The 21,279-nt window shown below is 34.1% G+C and overlaps 2 protein-coding genes across 3 annotated transcripts; both read right to left on the bottom strand.

Moving 5' to 3' along the window:
- Positions 1 to 703: 703 nt before the first annotated feature.
- Positions 704 to 7,513, bottom strand: LOC145582939 (eukaryotic translation initiation factor 2 subunit gamma-like). 2 transcript variants are annotated; one of them, XM_081640005.1, is made up of 9 exons: positions 7,335 to 7,513; positions 6,282 to 6,426; positions 6,131 to 6,192; positions 4,876 to 4,988; positions 4,581 to 4,683; positions 3,352 to 3,579; positions 3,037 to 3,255; positions 2,126 to 2,386; positions 704 to 1,237 (listed from the first exon to the last, which is right to left on the bottom strand). In XM_081640005.1, exons 2-9 carry the CDS (start codon positions 6,385 to 6,387, stop codon positions 935 to 937), a joined length of 1,395 nt encoding a protein of 464 aa, XP_081496131.1. In that variant the 5' UTR covers positions 6,388 to 6,426; positions 7,335 to 7,513; the 3' UTR covers positions 704 to 934. The 2 variants fall into 2 exon arrangements, with proteins under 2 accessions (XP_081496131.1, XP_081496132.1); XM_081640006.1 differs by having other exon boundaries at positions 6,282 to 6,416.
- A 2,407-nt stretch (positions 7,514 to 9,920) lies between these two features.
- On the bottom strand, positions 9,921 to 20,479 carry LOC145581889 (mitogen-activated protein kinase homolog MMK1). Its single transcript, XM_081638922.1, has 6 exons — positions 20,106 to 20,479; positions 19,881 to 20,010; positions 14,782 to 14,919; positions 13,083 to 13,415; positions 12,602 to 12,782; positions 9,921 to 10,462 (listed from the first exon to the last, which is right to left on the bottom strand). Exons 1-6 carry the CDS (start codon positions 20,369 to 20,371, stop codon positions 10,287 to 10,289), a joined length of 1,224 nt encoding a protein of 407 aa, XP_081495048.1. The 5' UTR covers positions 20,372 to 20,479; the 3' UTR covers positions 9,921 to 10,286.
- Positions 20,480 to 21,279: the final 800 nt, after the last annotated feature.

Raw genomic sequence — 21,279 nt, 5'->3', positions numbered from 1 at the left:
GTAGGAAAATTGTCATTTTATTTTGTTTTTTATATGTGATAAAATTTTCTGTTTGATGTATCAGCAGAACAAATATGTGCGTGATCAATGGACACAACACACAAGTTATTGGACTAAAAACCAAATTGTACCTGAAATTTTGAGACTTGGTTTTGACATGACCCAAATTATATGCAATTTTCATTATTTTTTTTCCTGGCATAGTATGAAGAATATTGATTGTGAGCTAAAGAAAATATGTAGCATAAGACTAGGCTGACCAAATTAATTAAAATTATTTACCAATGATAGCTTAAACTGTCTGATCACATTTTTCCAATCACTTCCTTAAATAACTTGCTAAGGTGTGTTTCAACTTGCTAGCATTAAAAACGGAGGAAGTATTTGACAAGAGACCAACCCTCAACTTACGGCTTTGGAATAGATCAAGTTAATGCTAATTTGTTAAGCACAAGTGCACAACAAAGGAATGGTGTAAGAAAGTAAATAAATTATCCCCCCATAACAGCAGTTCAATATTTGACCACCCTTACTAGTATTTAAATATTATCTTCACTACTTTGATAACGCAGGGCTGTACAAATGTACAATGGATGCAAAGACCAAAAAAAAATTGAAAGTAGGCTAAACTAGGGAGTAGTGACTTGAGACAGCAAAGGAATGAGAGCTGCACAGAGAATTTTTTGCACTGGAATTGACTCCATATTGTACAATAAACTCATGTAATAACTAATAACCATAAAACAAAAACATTCATAGAATCAGGAGCAATTAATATCTTAAAACATGTACTAAATAAACCAAAATCGAGCATGAGAAATGGTTTTCTCCTCCATCTCAAAAAAATTGTACCCAACAGTTCTCTCCCAACCCACATTTCCCCGGAACTTCTAGTCCTATCTAGTCTCTCTTTCTCACTTCTTATACCTCACACTCACAGAGGGCAGGGTGGGATCTCAAGGGTGATACCAGCTTGAATCTGTCCCCACCCAATCAGTCGCCAATGCTTTTCAACCCGCCGACTCAGAGCGATCTTCTCTCCTTTGCTTGTGCAAACTGGAGATGTAAGTTGCAACTTCGCCAAATCATTTTTGACAGCAACTACACGGGCACCAGTAGACATGGACCCAATGTTCAACATAAGAATCTCCGCCTTGGTTAATTTTGTCACCTTTCCTTGCTTCTCAGTTCCCTTCGTTCTCACACCAAGCAGCCGTCGAAGCAAGAAGAAATTCACCTGTAGCATAGGGAAAAAGCTGAGAACCAAAATGCTTAAAAAAAACACTTTCCAATTTGTACTGTTGGTTTGATGAAAAAAAGAAAAAACATGTAATCATTTCAGTAGCAGCAATAACGAGGAATTCTCAGCCTCTAATAATTAGAGTCATGAATGACTTCTAATAGCACGCATTGGTATTTTATTACACTGTAGATGGTATCATCATGATACCAACATACTTATTCAGTGATACCAACAAATGCAAAAATGTTTTGTTGGTATCGATATAGGTTGTTGGTATCATGATGATACCATCTACAGTATAATAAAATACCAACGCGTGCTATTAGAGTCATTCATGACTCTAATTCTTAGAGGCTGAGAATTCCTCAGCAATAACAAATGAAGAATAAAAATGTATCTAATTAGTCAACCAACAAACTCTTGCTTGCAGAGTAGTGTGCATGTTCTTTTTTCCTCTCTATAAGAAATCCCAACATGGAATCTCATTCACAGATCAGGTCCTCAATAATATCAGATATTTAACACTTCGTAACAGACTTGATATGATTTGTATACAATTAGTAAATATTTAAAACTAGAACTGGAAACTAGTTAGTAAAAAATTTTATTTTCATTTTTTTCCCTACATTATGATCCAAACTTTTCTTCAGGGAAAAATATTTCTATGGGGGAAATCTCAAACCCTACAATTGAAATCACTCGCTAAAACAGCTTATGTATATCAATTTCAGTATTAACTCTATATCCAAGTAACTTGAAAGCTCCGCATACCAGAGAGAGAGAGATAGATAAAAGGCATGAGAATTCTTGATAAATGGAATGAGCAAGCACAGTGAACATTGATGAATTAATTCATATGCTATGGGGAAAAAGAAAGATTACCTCTAGCTCAACATATACATCTGGAAGTGATCCAACCTCACCAAGTACCTGACCTACCAATCTATCAGCTCGGGTTAATGTGGGATCCATGGTTGTTCCAACCCCAATCAGACCTCCTGGCACAGCAAATTGCAACTCATTCTGCTCAGCAAACAACGAAACAATTCTGGAGTATATGGGTGTGCATTTTATGTTGCCACTATCATCCTTCACAACAATTCCAGGTCGAACTTCAATATTTTGGTTTATCCTTAAAACACCCTGCATTCAAAAGCACATATAATGAAGGATTCCTCGAAGTATCACAAATATGATGCCCATTGTTAATTTCTGTAAGGCCTCCATATAGATATGCAAAACATTTTCAGTAAGAAGACCATGTAGAATCAAATCAAAGAATAAAATACATAGATCTCAAATTCTCCAACACAAAGATTTGCAAATGATATGGGTTAGCATTAGGTCGTCATTTAAAAGCATGTATACTCCAACAGAGAAATGACTTTTATAACACATCTCATAAATATGCCACAAAATAGAGTGATAAAGTCCAGCAGAAGACTAAATTTTACTTCCAACATTTTCACAATTCAGGCATCTCAACAGTTATATTAGTATCAGTATTGTCTGTATCAGTATTGTCAATAAATTGTGAAAGCAAAGCACAAGTGAAATGCCTTAACAGATGAACCACTGTTTAAAAGGACAAAAAAAAAAAAGAGCTTATGGTTAGATTCCCATCCTAATGGATAATGTACATGCATACCAGTTCACGAAATACTTCAAACGTCCTGATAATGCACCGACATCCATATTCAAGAAACAACGATACCAAAATAGAAGCACAAGCCAATAGCAGATAAGACAGCAAACCCCATGAAATTTTTTACTACTCAAAGATAGAACGGAACCTTTAAAATACTTCCACCAGCAACACCACCTCGAATATCATCAACCTCATATCCGGGTTTGTTAACATCAAAAGACCGGATCACGATCATATTTGGTGGTGAGACAAAATTTCTTTCAGGAATAGGAATCTTTTTGACAATGTATTCACAAACAACATCAATGTTGTACTTCAACTGAGCAGAAATCGGAACTACAGGCGCTCCATCAGCAACAGTTCCCTGAAGAAAACAAGGACCATCAGAAACATACTTCTGCTTTGCCACCTTTTCATTAAACGAACATGGACAATTGGATGACTATTCAAAACAAGTTACCTGAACAAATTTCTGAATAGCTTCATGCTGGTTTATAGCAACATTTTCTTGGATGAGATCAACCTTATTTTGGAGGATGATAATATGCTGAAGTCGCATGATCTCAATTGCAGCAAGATGCTCAGATGTCTGGGGTTGGGGACAGCTCTCATTGGCAGCAATAAGAAGTAAAGCTCCATCCATAATAGCAGCTCCATTAAGCATAGTAGCCATGAGAATATCATGACCCTGACACAAAAAAAATTCAAAAACATAAATCACCAAATTCCGAATATCTCTGTAAAAATAACATTTTAAAAAAATAAAAAAAATAAAAAAGAGAGAGAGAGAGAGATGCTAAAGGTTTTTAAATAGAATTGTCTATGTACAGGGTTAAAAAAAAATTAAAAAAAAAAAAAAAAAAAAAAAAAAAAAAAAGACATCTATTGCTCTTTAATAGCAATATGAACGCCAATCAATTGGAGAAAGGGGACTAGAGTATTAAATCAAATAGTAGAAAGTGTATACATAAGGATGAGTAATACATAACAACGCCAAATCTCACCTGCTAATAACAAAGGCCATTAAATAGAAGGAAATGTATTGGCAAGGTGGTAAGTACATTGAAATCAAGATCCATAATTTAGCTCTTTCACCTGAGCAAATTTACACTCTCATTATCAGCTAGACTAGATGAACTGACCCACATGAGCCTAGGGAAGGGTATGGGCCCCAACTCACAAGAGGAATCCTAACCCAAAGTCATAATCGTTGGGAAAGAAGACAAGCCACCCAAGCTGGGTTAGGAGAGATGAGAATCAAATTCCTAAACTTAAGGTTGGGTGTTGAGAGGTGAGAGATTTACCATTAAGCTTCAACATATTAAGTCAAAATATAGGTTTTAGACTTTTAGGATTTTTTTTTTTTTAAAAAAAAAATCTATGATTTCTAGATAAACATAATGAAATATAGTATACAGTTAAATCAAGCTATACAAAAATTATAAACTTGAATAATGACTACTGGGTAAGCAATGTCTTGACCAGTTAATACTACAATGGAAACTGAGAAAGTATCTGCCAATCATGAAAACCATAAAGGTTTAAGTCATATAGAGATAAAAGTCTCTAAGGCATATCAAAACCAGGCAAATCCAAGGGAAATCAAAGGCGCAACAAAAGAGAGAACAGCCCGGGCCCGCCCCAAGATTTCCATAGAGAAAGAGGCTATTAACTGCAGCAAGAGATTACCGGGCAGTCAACAAATGACACATGTCTCAGAAGCTTCATCCTAGCATTCTCAAATCCAGGTACATCACACATAGGGGTATCTTCCTTTCCACTTCCGTATGCCCTGCAAAGGTTTGGCCAATGTGTCAACAACTCAACATAAATACAATATTGCAACACATAGGTGAGCTACAAGATACATCATTCATCTTCAACAAGCAACTCTACTGGCTCTTACACAAGAATCTAGCAAATTCATGATTGTCAAGTTATAAGCTCAACTCTATTGATCATTAGGGCATAATAGATAACATACTTATAGCACATAGGTCTTGGGCACCGATCATCATCACATTTATAAATCTTGGCATTAGCATAACCAAGCTTGATAGTGATATTACGCTCCAGCTCATTCTTAAAACGTACAGTCTGCATAAAAGCAATATAATATAAGCTATCTTGAAGAATAAAACACATACTTCCTCCGTTTTTGTTTAGTTGCAACACACCCCCTTGGCACGCATGTTAAGGAAGACATTAGACTAGGTAAACGGATAAATTAATTTACAAAATTTTAACACTAATAAGAAGAAAGAGATAAGTTGCTACGGTATAAATTTCATAGCTTAATTCATTCGTTTACCTAATTTAATCACCTCATCGATAAGCATGATAAAAGGTGTGTTGCAAGTATAAAATAACAGAGGAAGTATAAAAAATAAATAAATAAAAAAAAAACATTTTCCCAAACCAAACACAAATAACCAGCAGTTGCCCAAACCACATCGATTCATGGAGTAAAGAGAGATGCATCAATGAGTTGAACAATTACACAGCTTGCTCCCACCATCTAGTTGCATCTAGATCCCTTTCACATCTATATATACCCCAAATAAAATCTAAAAAAAGCTGAAGTTAAAACAAGAATTAATCCATTATTACACTCCTGCTAATACATTCCTTCATCTCTAATGCAAATCCCCCTACTGACCCTTTCCCGATTCCAACACTCACCCCTACAGTAAGAGCAAAGACCTTTGATCCCATGAAGCTTCCTGCCACAATAACCACCATAAACATATGTGGTAACGACGTCGGAAAATCAGGATGGAGTAGACACTGTAATACAAAAAGAGTTATAATCCCAATCCCTCCAAAAACCTCTGCATTCTTATAATAATTTTCACACTTCCCTGAAACTTCTGCGTTCTTAAATCCCTTTCCAAAATCCAAACAATCAGTTCATATATGCTTGATCAATTTTGACAAGTATTGGACCACAACTACCCAGTTTAGTAACTAGAAATCAGTTCCATCTTCTTTAAGACCATCGTCAGGCTAAAATTGCCAATCTTTGATCACAACCGTCAAAACCATGTAAGCTTGCAATCAGACATACCCCTCAAGATCCCTTGTTTCAAATTACATAATAGATCGGCAGGTTTCAAATGAATAAAAGGCAGAGGTGCACTTTCCCAGTAAACACCAATTATCACATAAGAAATCAGAAACAAAGAGTGCAAATATAGAGATTTGAAGAGGAGAGGGGGGGGGGGGGGGGGAGGAATTACCTGAACACCAGATATAGCCTTCACAACTGTCGACTTTCCATGGGCCACATGACCAATAGTTCCTACGAATATAGTGAAGGGGATGTTTCAGATTTGTAAGCAGAACAAGCAGACTTTTTCTGAATACATTTGTAACTAAGATGTGAATTACCAATGTTAATTGTAGCTTGTCTAGAAATAACTTCGGGTGATAAAGGATGTAGTTTTGTCACATCCAACTTGCTCAAGTCCTGTTCCATCAATCCTTTGCGCGCCATATTGATCACAGTAGTCTAAGCTCCCCTCCCTAAAAATTCCTACAATGGACATTATTGAGCAAATAAATAGAGTCCTCAACTCTTTACAAAAAAAACTCACAATGGTTACATCTAGGACATAGTTTTGTATTTTAATCTGTGGAGACCAATAGGATTTTGGTCACTCATATTTTTTCATCAATTCGTAAGGGAAAGGGATAAGTTAAGAAAACACCACAAAAAACATTTCATGTTAATTGTTTCAGTGCGAAGTATATGCTAATACAAAAGTAATCGGTCCAAAAAATAAGAATGTCTATAGCCCGCATTTAGTTATTGATTCACATTTAGTTATTGAATTGTAAACAATCCTAAGCAAAGAAAATAAAAAGATTCTAATGCAAACAACAATAGTTTTACACCAGAACTAGAATACTAAATTTAATCCCAATTTACGATACACAAGATTAATCAGGTTACAAAAACTAATGAAATCAGGTGAATTAAGATTGAAAACATGAATTCAAACCATCAAAAACGATAAATTTCAAACGATGACCAATCATGTAAATCAAAGTTAACCATAATTGCTGGCATATTAACTAATTACATACCCAAAAAAAATAAAAAAAAAATTAAAAAATTAAAATTAAAATTAAAAAATAAATAAATAAATAAGCCCCATTATCTTAGCTAATTTCCAACACTCATTAAAAGAATTGAATAAGTTCTAAAAATGGAATCATGAATTCAAACCATCAAAAATGATAAATTTCCAACCCTAAAACTAAATCAAAGTTCACCCTAATTGCTGACAAATCAACCAAATTTCACCAAAATAAATACACCCCATCAAACCCATTATCATAGCTAATAAAACCCATCAGAGAATTGAAAAGTTTGGTCAAATTAAAAGAAAAAAATTGACTTAACATGTGAGAAATTAATTGGGAAGGGAAATTACCAACCTTTAAAAAATCAGAGAGATCGAGTGGAGGAGCGAGAAAGCGGATTGATCAGAGAATTTGGAATCTGCGCAAGAGTTCGTCGTAGTCTTCGGCGTCAAATGATGAGTGAGAAAGAGTGAAGGAGATAGGCGATAGAGGCGGAGGATTAGAATTGAGGGTTTGGTAATTCTAGGGTTCTTCCCAACTCTTTCTTATTTTTTCCTTTTTACTTAAAAAAAAAAAATTATGGGGTGGAATCTTAGTAATTGAAGGAATATATTACTCCTTAAAAGTTTAAATGATACGAGTAATGTATGAATTTTAATATTTTTTACTAATACTCGTAATGTAATCATATTAGTCTATCTAAAATCACTGGATATTTAGATCAGCTGATAAGAGAGTTGTTTTAATAAGGGTAATGATATATGTAGCCCCTTAAGGCTATATATAAACATTCAATATACTTTCTAAAATGAAATTAAGTTGGAAATTCACGACAAAATCACGCGCATATCGGTGTAATAAATGTTAATCTATCCTCAATATTTTCATTTTTAGCTTCTTATACATATGTTTATCATTTTCCTTCTAATAATAGTAGGAGTCTAACGAGCTCTATCTTTTATTTTTATTTATTTTGAAAGAACAAGCTCTAAATTATAGGTTTAAATTTTGTTCCATATATATTTCCATGTTTTTTTTTTTCGGAAAATTTTTCATGTTTTAAACATACTGAGATTACATGAAAATCAAAAACTCATTTACTAAGAAAATGAGTGTCACGTAACACTGAAATAGCACCCTGCCACGTCAAGGCCAAGGCACAACCGATCATTAAAAAAGGCACAACACGTTACTACGTGTGTTGGCCCATGGGTTGTCGTTATTTGAGAGGAAGAACAACAAAACACGCTAAACTCAATGATATTTGGTTTAGGCACAAAAGCACGACACGGTGGCATGTGGTCTTGTGTCGGACACAAATCATTCCTTTGAAAATTCAACACGATATGTAGCTCATGGGCTGGGCCTAGCTAACTCCAAAAAACGTGAGCTCGACATGACCCACAACCATCTTTAGATATCACATGAAGGTTTTTAATTGAGAAAAATATTCATGTGTTACAAAGTCAAGATGAGCATAAATTATAACTAAAAAGTTACACTTAGCTTGATCACCTCTAAATCTCCACTCTACTCATCTTCATAGCAAAATACACCACATGTATGATGTATCCCTTGAAAAATATTGCAAACGTAACTTGAATGACCCTACATACATATAAAAAAAAAATACACATAGGGGTTGTTTGGTTGACAAAATAAAATGGGAGAAGTGAAAATTCATGGAATTTTGTAATTTGAATAGTTGTTTGGTTGACACAAAAAAGCAAAAATGGGGGAAGTTGGAATTCATGGAAATTTCTACTTCCCACAAAATATAGAAAGTAAATTACCTAGCCTCCCCTTAGTCATTCAAAATTTATGGAAATTCCAACTTTCTATTATCACAAACAAACAAGTTAAAGAAATTCCTAAGAATTTCAGTTAGAAAATAATTTCCCATGAAATACAACTTCCTACAAAACTTATTTCTCGTGTCAACCAAACGAGGCCATATACTATTGTTTTTTATTTTCTTTATTTTATAAATCTTGGATGGAACGTATTGGCCTAATAACTTAGTACATACGGAGTAAACACACTCCAATATTCAAGCAACTTCTTTCATCAGTTTCATGCAGTCAAAGACGTTCAACTTAGAACAAAAATGTACTATTGGAATTTACTTTATGGTGGCAAGATATTTTCATTAACCAAACTTCGGTGACAAGAATAAAAGTCTAGTAAAGCTACTATATAAACTAAGGAGGCCATAATCAATTTTTAGGGTCTGTTCTTTTCAAATTATTTTCAGTTCAATTTACTTTAGTTCTTAATTTTTTTCTCTCATAAAATATTCAGTTCAGTTCAATTCAATTCAGCTCAAATTCAGTCAATCAGAACTGGCCCTTAGAGTCAATCAAGACCTAAACTCAAAAGTCACAACCTCATATTTGAGAGAAACCACTAAATAACCAACTATAAGTCATACTTCCTCCGTTTTTTTTAGTTGACACCGTTTGATTTTTACACTATTCACACAACACGCTTTAACTCGCTTTTGTGGTTTATAAATACGATAAAACATATTCGTGTGGGATCTTATTTGAATCGTTTCAATGTATATTTTAATAACCACTTTTTATAATTTTACAATGTTGATAATTAAAGATATTAATCGTTAAAAACATACGTTGACAAGTGTAATAATAAAAAGGTGTCAACTAAAAAAACAGAGTAAGTATAAGTTAATTATTACATTATTTTTAGAAAAACCTTTAATATCATGTATATTAGAGAAGACAATTCGGCAACCTGGTACCTGTTAATGTGTCCATTAACTTTCACAACACAATCATTTACTAGTATTAAAAATAACCTTGATTCATCTTATCTTATAAAAAATGTAACCATTTTTTTTTTCGGCTGACATATTGTAATATACATTACACAGCATCTAGTATCAAAATTGGAGAAATAAAACCATCACGGAATAGCATATGTCAAGTATGTTCATCTTAGAGTGGAAATATTGAGATTAATTGGCTGTATTAGCCTTGTTTTTTTAGAATAAACATCTAGTACAATTAATGGGTAGGAAAAAAAAAAAAAAAAAAAAGTAAAAAAGCAAATGGCCAACACAATGTTTACAAGAAGCTATAAGCTTTCAAGGCCCTCAGAATTTAAAAGAAAAAAAAATAAATCACTCGTACAAACAATATTTTCATCATAAATGCCCTGAATTATGCGGAGTAAAATTCTAAAACACAAATCCATCCAATTCTGGACAGGACATTATATGTACAGAAAGGAAAGATGACAGGACCATATGAAAAAGTTAGCCATTGCAATGCAATAACCAAGATTTTACTCCTGTTGAAATTCAGGATTAAATGCAAGAGCCTCGCGATAGATCAATTCCCTCATCTGCTCCTCTGACAAAGCATGTTGCTCAAAATCAAAGCAAAAGGGAGACATGCATATTGGCTCGTCACTGATGTCATGCAGCGAGTTCAGGTAATGATGTGCTAGTGCATCTTCAACTGTAATACATAAAATATTAGAAAGTTATAGCTAAAGAATATAATTCTCCAATCGAATATTAAATGTATTAACTAAGCCGAGGAAGTATTTTCCATCTCTCCTTTTTTTGGGATTTGGTATGAATGTGGACATATAAGTTCCCTACTTCTTAGATTATAGATTGTTGGCAAATGTTTTCATACGTCAAAGTTATTTCAAAGGGAAGTACAAATTTGTAGTTAATTACTTGAAAGGCTGATTAGAATCAAACATAAAGATTTATAATTCAAGAAATGAGAATATGCAAAACAATACAAACTCAAGTAAGCATCACAATACCAGAAATATACTAAAATAAATTAGACAATTGTTTAGGGATTCGCAGAAAAAATTCCGGAGAGCATACATGTGATAGGGTCTGTTTTGTCAATAGGTTAGTAGGTATAAGGACCATAGAGAACTTATACCAAATTGAATTATATCAAGTTACTAACCTACTAAAGCCAGTAGATTGCCTGCCAATATTTCTTTTGGCAAAGACAAGTCATTAATAGATGGCACATCAGACGTTTATTAAAATAAATCCTAGACATGACCTGTATAAAAGCAATTGACCATTACTTCAAGATAGAGAAATTATCCTAGGGTCATATAAGCTGTCCTTAGTGACAGTCTCGCCGTTCAGGCCATACCCTGCATTCGACCAGTTTAAAGACAGTGTGGCCCTTGAAAGGAGATTCAGAGTATCATTGGGTTTTTTTCACAGTTGAGTTGTATGCTACACACTCACTAACAAAGGAGAAGCATAGAAACAAGGGGGCCATGTTATCAGAACTTACCAGTATGCTAGTATAACAGACGACTATATTAGCAAATTGATAATTTTGGCCCAGTTTAACAAATTAGGTACTGAATTGCAAACCAATCTGCATCTCATTCTCATAAATTAGGAAGCACTCAAATGAGAAAAATCTCACACACTTTTGAGACTTTAAATAAACCTTAGCCTACATCAGGACAAAAAAAAGAGGAGGCTGGCAAGGCTTTTGGATGTTATGAAAAAAAAAAAAGGAAAGCAGCCATTTGAGAATCACGTAAGCAGTCAAGTCCAGTTGATTACAAATGATCACACTGCACCATACAACCAATTTGTTGTTAGTGCGACGCACAGCCACGCTGCATGCTCCAATGAGGTTATTTGAATAATAAAATAAAAAAAAATCAGAACGTCCACCACTCATTTACATGACCTTGAAGAATCACCTAGTTCATTGAAAAAAGCTCTTGTAGCTTGGAGAAGAAAGGTTGGCTTGATGAAGTGGAAAATGGTATTTTGTTGGCAATTTTGTGGTGCACTTGGAAAGCAAGAGAAAACCAATGGGTTTTGAGGGTATAGCCTCCCTTAATCAAGGTTTAAGTTTCTTTTTTAGGCTTTTGTATTGCTGAAGCCATATTTACTACAGTTTTAAGTTCTTCCCTGACTATGTAGATAAATTGCTCCATGATAGGTCTACAGCATGAGTTGTTTGGCCCTTTACCCTCCGCCCCAAATTAATAGTAAAGTACATTTTTAAATAGCAAGATTTCTGATTAGAATACCCAATATGGAGCTAGTAAAAAAGTGACTAGGATCATAGAAATAACACAATTATTATTAAGGGTCTATCTATACAAACATGCCATATACTATATTATAAGGGGTCAAGACAGCATGAAAACTGAATTCGGACACACTTGAGCTTCAATTCTCCCAAACTTATATTGCCACAGTATTCTCCCACCCTATCACATCCGCCGAATTTCACACATGCAAAATTTGTTATGTATATCTATCCAATATTTCAATGTCCAGTCAGAATGCATTTCATCTCCCTTTTATAATACTTGCAAGTTCTTGGAATTTTGCTCTATTCTACCTTCCCTTAATTATTTTAAACAATTATTTATATATAGATATATAGGGAAATAATTGTCAGTGTAGTGAGCAATGACAGGAGAATGAGCTCCAGTGCAATTTATTGATTACCCCTTAAGTCCCCATCTAAAAATTATAATTAACATAAAATTGATCATTAGTACATCCATGTCTTGATAATTGATAACATGAAAGTTTAACTCATTTCCAAGTGGGACATCTTTCGGAGATAAATTCAATTTACCTGTTATTCTCTGTCTGGGATCAAATGTCAACATCTTCTCAATAAGATCAATAGCTGCTGGATGTACGTGTGGAAACTTCTCAGATAATGACTGCCTTCTAAAAGGAGGGAGCTGACGAATATATCTTTTAGCATTTTCATTAAGAAATCCTAGCTCATGTTCTGAAGGGGTGCCAATCAGCTGCAAAGTACAAGTCAACATACACTTTTAGCCAGAGATAATACACTGCTACAGCAAAGAAAATTGGTTTGTAGACCAATGCTTTCAAAAACAGAACGCTATTCAAAAACTAAAAAGAAGATGTTTGTCAAGTTAGCTAATGCTTAAGTGAGAAGCCACCATTTTCTTCCTCATGTTGACTAGTAATTCTGGTATAATTGGCATTAGAAATTGAAAGAAAAAATCAACATTTAAAAACTAAAACTGCAAGAGGGGTAATAATAATTCACAATAAGATGCCCAGTCTCACAGTCAATATACCTCCATGAGCAGGCGTAACTGGTGCACATGATCTCTGCCTGGAAATAGAGGCTTACGGTCCATCAACTCCATAAATATACAGCCTACTGACCATACATCGATAGCGGCTGTATAATCTGAAGAATTCAATAATAACTCTGGTGCTCGGTACCATCTTGTCACAACATATTCAGTCATAAAGTCCGTCTCTGATGTTACTCGAGCTAGTCCAAAATCACATATTTTTAAATCACAGTTGGCATTAAGCAAGAGATTGCTAGGCTTCAGATCCCGGTGAAGAACATTGGCAGAATGAATGTACTTCAATCCACGTAATATCTGGTAGAGAAAGTACTGCAAAAACAATATTTATCAGAAAAAGTACAAACCACAAGTCAGTAGATGAGGTCATGAAGAGTACTATTTTTAACACAGACAACATGTACATATAGTACTCCTTCCATCCCTTAACAAGTGTCACTTTCCAACACTTAGCACACACTAATTCACATAATCTGCAATCAAGGCTTTGTCACTTTTTAATCATACTAATTCGATGGGGATGGAGTGTCATTTTCAAAATGAGGGAGTAGAGATGAGCCACTTTTTAAGGTCAAGAGGTATATACTAGTCGAAGATATGATCGGGAAACTGATATTACTATTACAACTCTGTCTGTGTGCGTGTGCGCACCGGGGGGAGGGGGGGTACGTTCTGGATCTGGATCAACTGTAGATCAAATTTGGTTAGTTACAAGTGCATGAAACAAAGCAGAAGAGTTACAGAGAAATAAAGGAATGGGGCCTAGTCCAAGAAATGTAGAGATGTTAAAGAAATAAAGACAGCACCAAATTCATACGTTCTTGATGACCCTTTTGGGAAAGTTTTACGCAAAGTGTTGCACAAACCAGATGTGAATTATATAAACCATTATATACAATCTTGGACAAAAAGCTGATAATAAGAGCCAAATAAAATAGCTCATTTAATTATGACTCACGGCTTAGTCTACACACACAATTCATCCATCAATCATAATTCCAAACTCAACTTTGTTTATATTCCCTGAACTAGGCAAGGAAATGAAAGAGAGCTCCTGAAGATGAAATAATGCAAAGAGTATCCATTTTTCAGCTGTTACAAAAAGGTTAGAGCTTTGACATCTTGAGGTATCTTAATTATGATACAAAAAGGCAGTAGACAGCAGTTCTACGTTGATCCTCTACGTTAAGAGATTGGGAGTTTTGGGACTGAAGAACAAGTAAATTCTACGAAAACATAAATAATGCACACCCTCTTTACAGAATATTAGGAACATGAACTACAAAAGCACATATTCCAACATAGATATCATCATAAACAATAGACCCTATTCTGGCAAAAATTGACTAAGACACATATAGGTCTAGATTAATGCCTAATAAATAAGCAATTTCTTCCAATTCATTCTAACTAAAGTTGGAGACTTGGAGCCAAGCGTTGCTTTGCACCACCATCTATAATGCTATGAAAGAATTGACAAAAAAAGTCAAACTGTCCCAGAGAAATACACAGGATGAAGAGAGTGGGAACAGGAACAGCTGTAGGGAATTACAAGATTAAAGGAATATCAACAATCAACATGCATGTAAAGGATGCAGGAAAACACATTTGGTCATCTTTCTGGTCTCAACTAGATGATAACCTTAATTCCTAAGAAGAGTGTTACGTAAGATGATACCTGACAATGCTCTTCTGATAATCCCTGGTTTGAACGGATGATTTGATGAAGATCAGTGTCCATCAGTTCATATGCAATATATACATCATTAAATGCCTCCCTTCGAGGAGGTGGTATAATGTCTCTAATTGCAACAACCTGCAAGGAGATTGCAAATCAAAAATGAACACCAACAGAACAAATTTCATGGAAGTCTTGGAGAGAAGAGAAATAAAATAATTTACAGAACTACCTATATTGAGTTGATATAAAAGTGGAGAATCAAGGAGAAACTATAAAATAAAGCAATCAGAATGTATATATAAAAGCTTCTCAGTCAAGGCATGCAAGCAGTTTTAATAGTCCACAAGATTAAAAATATCATAGATCTTCTAGGCCAAATTATAGGATCAAATTAAGTGGTAAAGACCACTAAGATTTATTTCGGTTGATTTGGTTCCTTAATTGACTAGCCAATGGAAATCATCCAAATATGGACATGGATAGTGCAACTACAAGAAACCTTGAGGCTTACACCAAATTGAATGATAAACACAAGATCTGCTATCGAGGATAATCCCTTCCTAGCCAAGTAGTAGTAGGTCAAAGATGCTTCTTATACTGTTAGTGTCCAAGAAATAGGATAGAAGAATAGGCTAAATAATCCTCTGTGCCCCCGCTACTTACGGAAACAATCTTGTAAAGGTTATAGATTTCTAGACGTAATAATATCAAGATCTATTAGCACAGCCTCTGGAAAAAATATAAGCATGAAGAACGAAATCAACCATAGAAGTACTTTATAATATCTAGATTTATTAGTGCAGCCAATAAAAAATAATGTAAGCATGAAGGACCAAATCGACCAAATAAGGACATCAAGCAAAGAAATTGCTTGCACTAACTACTTCAATTGGCAACTAGAACCAAGGATCCTAGAACGCTGGAATATTTCAGTCCACAGCTCAAGACTAGGTGTCAACTACTTGTCCAAAAATATTGGAATAGGGGTAAAAGCCCATTCAAAGCTAAGAGGGAATATCAATTATAAGACATTGCCAACTAGTTGAAGTGAAATGTATGTAGGATCATTAAATTGACAACTTCTCCATTTACTCAGATTTCTCTAGAAGCACCCAATTTTTTATCTGTTTCGAGTGCCAGGTATGGAAACATATCCATGTATAAGACATGTCAAGGCTTTGGTAGTAAAACAAGAAAAAGTAGTCCTAGCTCCTATAAGGCAATAATTGGATATGACATTCATAAAAGATATCCCTAACTTTAATAGAATTGCATGCATGTTACAGATTCACCAATACACATTTCAGAATTCAGATCGACTTATTTGCAAGATCTTATTATATATTACAATCCCAAGCCCATTTAAGAGCTAAATCACAAAAAGAATGATATTCACTTGCCCACTTTAATGACTTTTTTCTCTATAAATACGCCATTTAAGATTGTTAAGGTGCTTAGCTGAAAGTTGAAGTGTCTGGAAGGATTTCATACATTTGAAATGAATATTAAGACAAATATATTCCAAATAACATAGGTCTTTATGAAACAAATGAACAACTAGAATCTAATTACAATAACAACTTTCAATGTTAAACGTGGATCCTAAAACGTTGTCAAAAATTGATCATTTTCCTTTGACTTGGTAGAATCAAGGATTTTCTCGAAAGATTTTGTCTATTAATAATTAGGGAAGATTTTAAGAAACCAGGGGTGGGGAGTTAATGGTCGTTTTAGCTATGCTTCATAGGCTAACAGGTTTTTAAAAATTTGTAAAGGAAGCGGGGGTGGGGAAGAAGCTAATGGTTGGTTAAGCTATGCTTCATAGGCTAAACAGGAAAAACAAATTCTTTGTAACAGCCAAGTATACTGAAATACGCTTGATAAGCTTTAAACAATAAAGCTCCTGTATTTTAAAAAACAAAGGGATATGTACAAATTGAACATTCAATTGCAGCGAAGATGGTATTAATTGAAAAAATTGCACCAAATTCTGCAAAGTTGCTTTGCACGCAAGATGTCACAATATTACTATCTCCTAAAATCATTAATCAACACCAGATTCCAATCTTCTGCTTTGCCAACCACACTCACTTAACACAAAATTATGTTTTTGTTGCTAGTCAAATGGTGTAATGTGTAACACAGCATTTGATGTGAGCTCTTTTTACACTTAGTATCATTAATCATTTTTGAATTTCTTTTTTACGCCCCCATCCCCCACGGGGGGTGGGGGGGGGGGGCACAAGGGGTATAATTTTATTGTTATATTATATATTTTCGTGAGTCATGAACATCAGTTGAAAATTCTTGATATTTTTCTAGTTTCTTTAATATCTTTTGATTGTATTTAAAACAAATCATCATACGTCAAGGAACAAAGATAGAGACTTGTTGAAGCTAAAATCATCAATATTGTGCAGGCCCTTCCAGATTCAATAGTGAGCAAATACTGAAGCAACATTGATGACAAACTCTGTTCTCAGGTGCTGAGAGTTCAAGCTCGTGAGCATTTTATACAATAAGATGAATCGTGGTGTAAGAGCAAGCTTCTGACCAACCAGAATTTTCAATATCAGGCAAAAAATCAATTCTTCAAATTCCCATCTTTCACTTAAATCACTAGTAAGTTCCAACTTCTAATTGCTAAATTGCTTTGGAAAGGCTAGCAAATTACAGTCTCATGATGAATATTAATCATATATCTTAACGCTTTTTCAGAGTAGAGAAAAATTAAGGGGGAACTTATCTCCATGCATCTTATGTTGCACTGAATCTTCATCTTTCCCCTCTCTTCTAAAAGCATTTTATACCAAAAGAACTAATTCTTAGTAAGAAGAAACAACACAAAACAACAGAGAAACTTTTATTGATCTTGAGGGCATAAATAGAAATAAACTAGGTTATAAAACCTATAGTTGTAATCCCAAAATAGAAATAAAATTAACCCTGAATATAGGCCCAAACAGAAAACAGTTGCCCAATATAACAATATCGTTAGTTTTGAACCCCCTCTGTGTTGGGTTGTTTGTAACGGACAAACATATGGAAGGCATTTTCTAAGGCTAGGGCAAAAGGTCAAGAAACTTACAATTTTATTCTACTATTCTTCTTTAGAACAGCTTTGAGCACAAACTTCTTTTGGTTGTATATAGAGGAACAGAGATGGAGGGAAAATTCAGATCTAGGTGCTCCCATAAAAAATCAGGTGTAATACAGTGTTAAGCAATAGCACATGCTTTCATATTCACATGCTTAGGAAATCTCTACTTGACTTTCATTTAATGCTGTTTTCTTTTTCAATAGATCACCTTCCTTTTCTGCCAATCTCCTGTCTGGTGATGCAAATGTCAGTGAAATTTAACCTAAGCACCCTGTTGTCTTTGTAGAAAGTATAATTTTTACAACCATTATGAGTATACCTACTTTTGTCAGGAAAACATAATGTCCTTGTTTAGTATCGTATTTATCTTCCCATCTATGTCTCTTCTAGTTCAGCATCAATGTTAATTCCGTAATCCCACAGTGAGCCAAAACAAATACAAATTATAACATGAAAGTAGTACATTCATAGGTCTCATGGCCTAATCTAACAAATTAGGTAATGAATTGAAAACCCATACCCAATCCCAGGCAAATAGTTATTATTGTCAGCATCAATTACTCTAACCATTAATATTATTATGCAGGATCTAGCACATCAAGTATCAAACTAAACCTGAGCATCCGCAAAATGTGATTAATCAACAACAGATCTTGTTAATCAAGCAAGTACAATAATTTTGCAAATATTCTGAACGATTTACAAAAGATATCCAAGCAAATGAAAAATGAAAAGGGCACAAAAATGTTGTCACTTAATCTCCTGAAGCCTATGCTAGACCTAATCTTTCTTTTTATTTAAAAGTTACCACCAAAACATGCACTCAAAAAATTCTAAAAATGAAAAATCATTGTATATTCAATATATGCAGTATACTTTTATTCATTCTTGTACATCATTTCACTATGCCAACAACCCGGATTATTATAGTTTCAAGTGATATATGAACATATCAAAGCCCAACCAAAAAATTGCGCCATGCTGTGTTGCTTGTTTTTCCACTGATTCTCTCCTTAAGACCACAAATCTGAACGTAAGCCAAACTTCTTAGAGATCCGCTTGACTTTCAACTATATATCCCATAACAAATATCTTTCATCAACTCATATATCTGGCATGGTCTAGTAGAAAGTATCAACTCTACAACGCCTTACATAGTTACACTCATAAAGATACTCCCACTTTTTTCAAGTGAACACGTGTCGATAGGATATAAATAATGTAACTTTTGAATAAGAAGAGCACAACCCACTCCAAGTCTCCAACCACAAGCTGCTAGAAATTAATAGCAAGTGTAATACATACCGTTTACATTTTCCCTTGGGTGTTTCTCCTAATAATCCACCCTCATTAATTAAATGGCAATAATCTTGACAACCACCAAAACCCTTTGGGAAAGTATCTAAGAAATTCATGATCAATAATATCCCAAAAAAGAACTTACAGTTATTACCTAACCAATCTCATCAGTGTTATGATCATTCATCAAGACTACTTTTTCATAAGCCAAAAAACCTTGATCCGACTATAATCATTCATCAATAAATGACTACTTTTTCATAAGCCAAAAAACCTTGATCTGACTATAATCCTTTTTTGATATTGCAGAGTATGATCCTCCACGGAAAGATTACGACTTTCAATACCCAAAAAACAAAATACCGATAAAGAAACATAACATCTTTAGTGGATTTAAGTTGTCCAGTGTCCACACCAATATCTCCAACCATTTCAATCACTCCTGTAAACTAGGAAGAAAAGCTACCGATATCTATGGCGCCTCAAGTTATCAACTTTTAAGTTGATCAACCCCGGTTCTTAATCATGTAAATCAATGAGCTCAAGTAAACACTGTCTAGAGAATTAATAAAAACAAGTTCAATGAAAGAACCTCACAATACCGCCAAACAACATAAATCCCAACAGTACAAAAATTCATTAACACATAAACAAAACCCGAAAACCAAAAACTAAATACAAATAATCACTCACTGACGTTTTCATGATCCATATGCCTAAGAAGCTTGATCTCACGCAAAGTCCTCTTAGCATCCACTTTATTATCAAACGCATTCGCAATCTTCTTAATCGCAACATGTTCATTCGTATCCGAATTCAACGACGAACTACACAACAAACCCCCAAATCCAAAATCAACCACAATCACAATCAAATCAAACAACAAAACAATCAAATACGAGAGAGAAGAAAATCAAATTACCAAACAATTCCATAAGCGCCTTTTCCAATAGGCATAATAGGGGGCTTATACTTAGCAGTAACCTCAAAGATGTTCCCGAAAATGTTGTATTGTATAAACTTTCCGCCATGGCTTAGTGTCGCCGGAATACTAACCTGCTGCTGCTGTTGCGGCGGTTGTTGCGGCGGCTGCGATTGATCGGACGACGGAGGAGGGTGGTTTTCCGGCGGAGCTCCGGCGGCATCCATCATGTCGGTGTCGGAGGGTTGAGCAGCTGAGGCATCCATGGTTGTGTGTGTCTGAGCTCTCTGAAACCCTAGAATTGGAAAATGGGGATCTCTTTACTGTTTTTTTCTTTTCTTATTTTCTCTCTCTTACATTAAGCAGTTAAGCTGCTTATTATTATGGGTAAAATGATGATTTATTGGTTTATATTAATATTGATATGAATATTAATTCATTGATTATTGATTGTTTGTTAAACTTAGAATAAGGTAAGTACATAACTAGATTGAGTTGTTTAAGTACTTAACTGGATTGAGTTGTTTTATTGTTGGATGTTTTTGATGTTATTATGGTTAAAGTAGTTTGTTGAATGATTTTGTCATCGTATTATTGGTTGTTAGTTGTTACACTTACTTTAATAATGAATTTATTAGATCTCTATCAAAGACAATGTGAGATTACTACAACTCGTATATTGTGATTGTTTGAAAAAACAACATATGATTACGAAAACTTTTGATAGGATTACATGACATCACCAAAATTACATTGTCATAGATAACATATCAATGACTTTATTTATGGTTTTTTTTTTAATAAAAATGAGTTTTGTTTAACAAGTCTATAATAAAAAAAATGAAAATAATAACGAATATTATTTAACTTATTAAGTCATATAAATAGCATAATTAATAAAATAAAAATGCAGTAAATAGTTTTAGGAAATATAGTTAGCTTTTTTTTTATTGAAAGAAAGGAAATATAATTTTTTTTTTTAGGGAAGAAAGGAAATATAGTTAGCTATATATACAGAATGCCATTGAGTTGCATTTATGGTTTTTTAATACTAGTACTAATTATTTGTTTTAGGAGACTACTCATCTTTTTTATATATTAGCTTTCTTTAGTAATTACTCAATACTCCATCTTACTTAGCAATAATGCATTAATATAATTGTAATTATGAAAT

Source organism: Chenopodium album, chromosome 15 (assembly GCF_948465745.1).
Source record: "Chenopodium album chromosome 15, dcCheAlbu1.1, whole genome shotgun sequence".
NCBI lineage: Eukaryota > Viridiplantae > Streptophyta > Magnoliopsida > Caryophyllales > Amaranthaceae > Chenopodium > Chenopodium album.
This window is presented reverse-complemented; position numbering and strand designations above follow the sequence as displayed.